A 9,254-nucleotide genomic window follows, 5' to 3' on the forward strand; every position below is an offset into this window, starting at 1 on the left:
ATTTGTTATGGCTTCAGTATATTCCAAATCTAGAAGAGGTGAAAAGTAAACCAAAAGGTATTGTTTGGATTATGACTGCACAGATGGAGTTCAGTTTCATCCCTGTTCAACGTGCTTTTGATCTCAAAATAATAGATGGTGCCCTTTCCTTCACCATGCATTCCACTCCTTTACCAGAGTTCAGATCATTTGCTGAAAAACAAAATCCCTTTGGCACAAAGAAAGATGGATTTCTCAGACAGTTCTGGCAAGAAGCCTTTGACTGTGCATTCGCAGATCCAACTCTGACTAATGAGCATGAAAATATTTGCAATGGAAAAGAGAATTTAGGGAGCCTTCCTGGGACCTTTTTTGAAATGGAGATGACTGGCCACAGCTACAGTGTCTACAATGCCATTTATGCCATAGCTCATGCTTCACATGCTCTGTTCTCCTCTAGAAATACTGAGAGATCAATGGTGACTAGAATAGGAAGGAAGATTCCTCATCAAGACTTCTGGCAGGTAATAGCCTCACTAGGCAGAATAATATGACTCTAAGGTTGATGGGAAACCTGAATCATTATTTGGGTTGACTTCCCACACGGAGTTTCTGGTGCTTTTTGAGATTGGTTGTTTTCTGGCAGGAGTTTCATTATCCAGTTAGGTAACATCATCAATGCTAAAAGGAGTGGGATCTAACAGAAAGCTATTCCCCATGAATATCTGTTTTCCTATGTCTTTTTTCCCAAAAAATTTATACTTTATTAAATATACTTGCCCAAAACAAACTATTCATTTTCTTCACTGCGCAGTCTGGCATTTGTACTGGTAACATTGATAGCAAGTTGAGCTCCCCAATTATCATCCTGTTATTTGATAAAATGTTATGAGCAATTTCTGTGCAAAATGACTTGTTGCTCATCTTTAGCACCTCCAGTTTATTGACATTATGAACAAGAAACTTCTGGAATCCCAAGGACAACATGTGTTCTGTTTTCTTATTGCTCCTATAGCCAATATTGGGCATCAACATCTGGCCTTTAAATCTTCTGCGAACTCTGTTGTCAATACTTCTTGATTTGTGCCAGTTATGCTTGATTTTGACATAGCAATCAGATTGATGACCAATGAACTTCTTGGTCCTCTTTTTGAGGACCTATATCTTTTTAACTAGCTTACTTGTGAACATCTTTAATTTGGTAAAGATTTTTTCCATTAAGCAATATATTGAGGGGGAGGTATCAATTCCTTTCATTTATTTCATTTTTCACCAAAAAATAATCTCCTCTTACTGATTATTTTAATTCGTATCCTTGGTTCCAATTTTCTCTTTAATTGAAATACTGTCAGTAAAAAAAATGCATAGAATGCAAAAGTCTGATTTTCTGATCTAAATATTATCACCAGGGGGGCTAGCAATTTAGTCTCCCTAAAGTGTTTCCTTTTCCTTTCAATTTAGCTCCACTACTTTCTGAGAAATGTTGCTTTTAACAATGGTGCTGAGGAACAGGTCTCCTTTGATCAGAATGGGATTGTAGCTGCTGGCTTTGATATTATCAACTTGATGACTTTCCCAAACAATTCATTTCTTCATGTGAAAGTTGGAAATGTGGACCATTCAGCTCCTCCAGATAAAATATTAACCATCAACGATGAGATGATTACCTGGCATAGCTGGTTTAACCAGGTAGAGTTTAATTATTGTCCTTGATTCTGAATAAAGCAGGCTTTCTCTAATTTGATATGTAAGTTCATCATATTGGAAAAAAGGACATTATTACATAAAGTTATCTCCCTGTAACTAACCAGCAGCATATTATCATATCTGAATATTTGTAAGCATTAACAGTTTTTAAGTAAAAGTGGGGCATCATTACTTCATCATATAATATAGTTATATAATAAAACATTTAAGCAATATTTGTCTCAGCTCACCATAGGCCTATGATAAACTTATTATTCAGTCCAGATTTTTCTTTCTTTTCTGATCTCATGATTTCACTTGTTTCTTTTAAAACATTTATTTTTAACATATTTAATTGAGATTTATATTATTGCTTTTACAATGTAAACCTCTTTCCCAAATTATTGTTTCTATTCCTAAACTGGAAAGATGCCCATGCCATATTTGTATCACTTCAAATGTGGACACTTGACCAAAAGCATCCATGTGCATAAGTTTCATCTTTAATTACCAGGTGATACCTGTTTCTGTCTGCAGTGAGAGCTGTTATCCTGGTTATAACAAAAAAGTGAAGGAGGGAGAGCCATTTTGCTGTTATGACTGCCTCCCATGCCCAATGGGGAGGGTTTCAACTGAGAATGGTAAGAGATATTCATCTACTAATTAACATATTTTCATTAAATTCAACATGGTGTGGGATGAATCATTTCTGCTTTCTGGAATATTCTGGCATAAATTTATCCTTACTTTTGATAGTAATGATGAAGAAATTAAGTTATCAGATCTTTGTTGACACCTGTAAGAGATTTCATGTTGCAAAGAAGGATGAAGAAGAATGAAACAAGGCAGGGGGTGTGGAGCCACATCCCTTTATTAACCTTCTTTCCAACTCTATTCTCCACTGCATATGTAGGACAACAAAAACAGTCTGTGGGACTTTAGTAAAAAAAATAGTTCAGATTTTCCAACCTCTCTGGATCGGGAGGCACTTCATACGGTCACTCATGCCCTCGTCACCTCAAGACTTGACTACTGTAATGCACTCTACATGGGGCTGCCCCTGAAAAGAGTTTGGAGACTACAATTAGTCCAGAATGCAGCCGTGCAAGCGATACTGGGTATACCAAGGTACAGCCACATTACACCTATTCTCTGCGAGCTGCACTGGCTCCCTATTGGTCTCTGAGCGCGATTCAAGGTGCTGGTTATTACCTTTAAAGCCCTACATGGCCTAGGACCCGGATATCTGCGAGACCATCTTCTGACGCATACCTCCCAACGACGATAAGATCACACAGGGTGGGCCTTCTCCAGGTGCCGTCAGCCGGACAATGTCGGCTGGCGGCTCCCCGGGGGAGGGCCTTCTCTGTAGCCGCTCCAAACCTATGAAATGAACTACCCCCAGAGATCCGGACCCTGCCCACTCTCATGGCCTTCCGAAAGGCTATCAAAACCTGGCTATGCCGGCAGGCCTGGGGCTGTTGACCTCATGACCGAGGTCCAGCCCCGATTAGACTGGGTTCATGATGTAGCTTTTTAATCTGTTTTTCCTCCGTTTTTAACTTTACACTTTTTAAAATTTATTCTCTGTAAGCTGCCTGGAGTCCTTCGGGATTGGGCAGCCTATAAATTCATTAAATCAAATCAAATCACAAAACAAAAATATCTCACAAAGTTGGAAGGTCCGAACTATTTTTTTTTACTGTGGTCCCACAGACTACTGGTATTTTTCTTGCCCTGCATGTGGCAGTGGAGAACAGAGCTGGAAAGTGAAGAGATGTGGCATGTGTGTGGAGAGAGAGAAAGAGCACACATCACCACCAGCCATGGATAACCTGGGTAACGAGATTAGATCAGATATCACGCGCAAACGCATGCACACATGCACACACATACACACCTGCTTTCCAGCTCCATTCTCAGCTGCACAGGCAGAGCAAAAAAACTACCATTAGTCTGTGGGACTACAGTAAAAAAAAATAGTTCAGACCTTCCAACTTCTCATGAAAAAAAAAAGATCTTGCGAACTTAGAAGGTCTGGTTTTTTTACCATAGTCCCACAGATTACCAGTACTTTTCTTGCCCTATATGTGGCAGCAGAAAACAGAGCCATTAAGCAGGTTAGTGAAGGGATGTGGCTGCCCTTGTGGGGTGAGGACATGAGGTAGCGTTGATCCTATGTGCACTCACTGCCTCTTGCGCTGGTCACGCCCATCCTCCAGCCTTATATTCAGGGTAGGGCTTATTTTCAGGATGGGTCTTATTTTTGGGGAAGCATGGTACTGATTTTTTTCTAAAGAAAACTATACAATAATTAATACATTTTGATTCAATTCAACATGATTTGGATATGGAGAACATGCTTTCCAAATCTGAAGATTAATCATTTCTGCTCTCTGGAATTGTCAATACAAACTGATCATTAATTTTCAGTAATAATGATGACTTAATTAAGTTATCAAATCTTCATTTACACCAGGGGTGGGTTGCTGCCGGTTTTACTACTGGTTCGTAACCTGCAAGTGCATTAGATGCGCGCTGCATGCGCTGTTCAATGTAAATTGTTCTTTGTACATATGTAGAACAATTTACAATGAACTGCACATGCGCAGTCACTAAAAACCAAAATGCAGGCGGCCCAGAAGCAGCGAGGGAACCACTTTGGGAGTGTGGCAGGCCTGGGTAGCTGCCAGTTCTGAGATCCAGGCCTGAATTCCACTACCAGTTCAGCCAAACTGGGCCAAATCATGACCAACCCACCTCTGATTTACACTCTAAAAACTATTATCAAGTCATCTATGAAGCATTATTGAAATAATGTATCTATTATGAACACTATTAAACCTTTTTCCCCTTCTTTTACTGTCCAGTTCTGTTAGGGTACAATTCCTGTCATATCCATTTAATATAAAATAAATAAATAACTGAAGTCCAATAGCTCTGGAGTATAAGAAAGTTCAAGAGGAGCTATCACAGAACTTTAGTCATTTTGCTCCTACAACTTTCAGTCAACTAATTTAGAAAACAAGCTAGAAGAAGTGTACAGTGCATGCTTTTACACTTTTTTCCATTTTTTTTCTGAAAATAGTTCCAAGTCAGAAGACATGGGCAAGGAGTTATCCTTATTCTGGCTGGCTTCCCCACTGCATTTTCCTTAGTAGTGAATTGAATGAGTTTATAGCCTAATCCCCAGTCCCTTTTTAAACTGGATCTTCCTTTTTGTATCTTCTATCTTCACACCAAAATGAGACTCATTTTGTGGAGTTTTCAGATATATATCTTGCTCAGGACAGGAGCAAAGAACCCTGAGTTCTTTTCTTTGGTTTTTTTCTTCTCCTAATCACTTTCCATTGGATTTGAAAGAATTAAAAGAAAAATATTTTAAAAGTTTCCTTTTGTTTTGACTTACATATAGAATTTTTCAGAAGTAACTTGTACCATGAAGTGTTTTATAATCAAACAACAACTGTTTATCACAAATAAATGAGAATTATTCATACCTATGTAGGAAGGGTGAAAGAATAAGACCTAACATTTTTAAACTGGTGAGAGTTCAGGAGAGAAAACACAAAGTATTTCATATGGTTCCCAAGCTCTATGTAACTTAAATTTATTTAAGTAAAAACGATGTTATTTTAAAATGTATTAAAATAAATATACAATATATATCTAGTCTATTAAAGTCCCTATTTTAGGTGATATAGTCTATCTTGGCCACCTTTATCATGTATTGTTTACTTGGTATCAGTAATATGTTTTCTTTTGGTATTTGTTGGCTTTGACATTTCTTCTTTCTTTTATGTCACCAAGACTGTCATAGCTTCAGAATAGTAGCCATCATTAAATAAAGAAATATAAATATTGGCAAATGGGTCAGAGCACATGAACATCTATCATTGCTTCAGATTATAAACTTTTAATATCCACAGACTACCTGGAGAAAGGAGGGAGGGAGGGAGGGAGGGAAAGATAGACAGACAGACGGACAGATAGGTAGGTAGGTAGATAAATAGATGGTAGGTAGGTAGATAGGTAGATAGATAATATTGTTAATTTAAACAAAGTAATTACTATTAAATGAAATAAAACTTGCATGCCAATTAAATTTAGCAGGAATCATGGTAATTATATAAAGATTATAAAAAATCTAATCTTTCTAACTTTATAATCATAAATTAGATTTATTGCTGTAATATGATGAAAAGGTCATACTCAACAGATTTACATAACCTATATGAGAATAACATCATCTTTTTTTTCCAGATAGAAATGAATGTTCCAGATGTGAAGACAAATTCTATCCAAACAAGAAACGTGATTTTTGTATTCCCAAAACTATTACATTCCTGACTTATAGAGAACCATTAGGGATCACTTTAGCCTGTCTTGCTCTTTCTTTTTCTTTGTCTACTCTTCTTGTGCTTGGAGCATTTATGAGGCACCACAACACTCCCATCGTTATAGCCAACAACCGGGACCTCTCCTATACACTCCTCATTGCTCTCCTGCTCTGCTTCCTTTTGGCACTGCTCTTCATTGGCCAACCAGGAAGATTTACCTGCCTCCTCCGACAAACAACTTTTGGTGTGGTTTTCTCAGTGGCTGTTTCTTCAATCTTGGCAAAGACCATCACAGTGATTCTGGCTTTTATGGCCACCAAACCAGGATCCAGAATGAGAAAATGGGTGGGGAAAAAATTAACTAATTCCATTGTTGTTAGCTGTTCCCTGATCCAAGCAGGCATTTGTACTCTCTGGCTATCAATTAACCCTCCATTTGCAGATGTTGATATGTTTTCAATTACTGAAGAAATTATCCTGCAGTGTAATGAAGGCTCTGTGACCATGTTTTATTCTGTTCTTGGCTACATGGGTTTCCTGGCTCTTATCAGTTTCATCACAGCTTTTCTTGCCAGGAAATTACCTGACAGTTTCAATGAAGCTAAGTTCATCACCTTCAGCATGTTGGTCTTTTGCAGTGTTTGGTTGTCCTTTCTCCCAGCATACTTGAGCTCCAAGGGAAAATACATGGTAGCTGTGGAGATCTTTTCTATCTTAGCTTCAGGTGCTGGACTTTTGGGTTGCATCTTTTCCCCCAAATATTATATCATTGTGTTTCGGCCAGACCTGAACAACAAGGAACAACTAATGAGAAGAAAGGACTGATCAATATAATCACTCTTTTATTCTCTTTCAAAATTTAATATAGATGTTTCATTGCTATACAATATAGAATATTCATTGAAAAAGGTTTCAAAAGGTTTAATTTTAAATTCTACTCTATCATTTCTACTAATTCTGTAAGAATCAACTATAAAGTACAGCTAGCATGCCTAAAATATAATAAAGATAGGCAATCTCATGGTGTTTCTCCTTGTCTCAGTGATAGCTAGACAGCTGTGCAATGCCTCAGCAGCAACACTAGGTCTCCATTTCATAGGCAGTAATTTAAAGGAACTGGCATCTTGTTCTCAATTCAAAGAGGCTGCCAATCATTATCATTCAGATAGCTATCCACCATTGCTACAACCTCAAACAGTTATGCAAATGGGCCTCTTGTCTACAATTCAGCATCATCTGGCTGTACAGATAGATCAAAATCATCCACTTGTATAAAGCAAGCTGCACTTGCAACTAAGGGAGCTGCAATATGGGACATTAACTACTGTTCCTTAAGAGTTCAATATTAGCCTTTATTTTAATAAATTGTATTGATTGGTTGCTAATCATATTTTTATTTCTGGGCTCCCCTAATTATATATCTCCTTAAAAATCCATGTCATTTGATGCTATTTGTACTGTCACTGTAAAAGACCTTAATTCATTCCTGAAATGAGGAATGGTGAATAATACATTTTTTGAAATACATTTCCATTCTCACATGAAGTTGGAAATTGACTGACATGAGTGGAATGTCAACTTTGATTACAATCATGGAAATCACTAAAACGATAAGTAAAGCCAGGCAACAAAAACTAACACACCAAGGCATTTGTCTATAATTGATTGCCAAGCAGTGTCCCCCCTTCCATCCATGAGACATTTCACATATCTGGTAGAATTAGAAATATATTGGGTAGTAATCAAAATCAGCAAGCAACAGGACCACCAAAGGGTTAACAGATAAAGAAATGGAAACTTTTTTATTAGCTATGTCCTAAGCGGAGATAGGATGTCTAAGTTGGATAGAATGGCTAAAATACAACGAACAAAAACTATGTCTCTATGGAACTCATACAATTGATGACATTGTCCAAGTGACACAAAAGTAGCCACAAGTGCCCCCTCCAGCTCTAAATGATAGATTACCACGCTGCCCAGTCCAATTGCTGGGTACTGGTAGAGTTCTCCCATTTTGTTATGTTGAAGGGGTTCATCACAACTTCCCCTGTTTAATTATTCTGATTTATCCAAGATTCTATGATCACAAACAACCACAGACATACCAAACTAATCAAGGGCCTTACTGTGATGCTTCCCCAGATACTTGGAGAACAAGGAAGTGCCAGCTCCAGGAACTTCAGAGGGAGGAAAGGAGGAGCATCAGGAAGATAACAAGTCCTCCAAGGCAGGAGTAGAAGGGATAGAGGAAGAAGTGAGGCTGGAAGCCTTGAAAGAGGCCTCAGAAGAACAAGCATCTGGCTGGAGAGGAAAGGGGTGAAATGCAGATGGTTTGGTTAGAACAGGGTGTCAAATTCATATCATCACAGTGGTGTCACATGACATATCATGACTTTTTTCCCTTTGCTAAACTGGGCATGGGTGTGGCCAGTGTGTGATGCTGGGAATTTGATACCCCTGGGTTAGATGTTCAAGTTGAACAATCATAGCTGCAACTGGTCAACAGGTCTAAGGAGGAATTGCCTCCTTCAATGGATCTCAGAACATAGAGCTGAATGGAGGGAGGTGCAATGGAGGTCAATGAGGGTACACGCAAGGGGGCAACCTTGCCCCTCCTGATGAGTTTCATCAATACATGCCTACTTAGCCTGACACATAGAGCAACACAATGTTGCTCCCATTTTCTCTGCCATGTGTGCGCTCCAACTCCATGACTCTGATTATCATGACTTTGTACATGTGCTTTATGTGACATCATGTTTGGATTTTGGACCTACATCTTGGACTTTGGACCTCTACCTTGGCTTGGATTTACTATTATGGACTCTAATCTGTGTCTGGATTTTGGACTGTATGTGTAGACTTGTAAACTTGTGCCTTTAGCTGTGGACTTTGCAACTCTGTGCCTAGGCTGAACAGACATGGATACAGTAGCTGATGTGAGTGGAACCTGGAGAATACTAAAGAGGACTTGTGGTTCTTAATAAAGTCTTTAAAGCTCCCCATGTGTGTGGACTGGAACAGGACACCTACACATGTCAGAGGACACACACAATATCTAATTTATCTCCATGCCCTATGTTAATGAACTTCACCCATTCACATGCAGATCTGAAATCAGAATGGCCTCTCTAATTCACTGCTATCATTTGATTTGAGGTCAAGGAGATGAGATAAAGCAATCTAGATAAAGCAATCACTTGAAGATTTGTACAAGTGCATGTATGAGAAGACAGTGATAATAACACT

At 38.5% G+C, this 9,254-nt stretch overlaps 2 protein-coding genes across 2 annotated transcripts; one reads left to right on the top strand and one right to left on the bottom strand.

Annotated features, from left to right (window-relative positions):
• Window positions 1-769: 769 nt before the first annotated feature.
• On the bottom strand, window positions 770-1,796 carry LOC116521585 (60S ribosomal protein L32-like). Its single transcript, XM_032236242.1, is given in 3 exon segments — window positions 770-837; window positions 840-1,137; window positions 1,788-1,796. Coding segments are annotated over 3 exon segments (375 nt in total).
• Window positions 1,797-2,149: 353 nt separating this feature from the next.
• LOC116521587 (vomeronasal type-2 receptor 26-like) lies at window positions 2,150-6,830 on the top strand. The gene is made up of 2 exons (XM_032236244.1): window positions 2,150-2,306; window positions 5,929-6,830. Exons 1-2 carry the CDS (start codon window positions 2,150-2,152, stop codon window positions 6,828-6,830), a joined length of 1,059 nt encoding a protein of 352 aa, XP_032092135.1.
• Window positions 6,831-9,254: the final 2,424 nt, after the last annotated feature.

Source organism: Thamnophis elegans, chromosome Z, assembly GCF_009769535.1.
Source record: "Thamnophis elegans isolate rThaEle1 chromosome Z, rThaEle1.pri, whole genome shotgun sequence".
In the NCBI taxonomy this organism is placed as follows: Eukaryota; Metazoa; Chordata; class Lepidosauria; order Squamata; family Colubridae; genus Thamnophis; species Thamnophis elegans.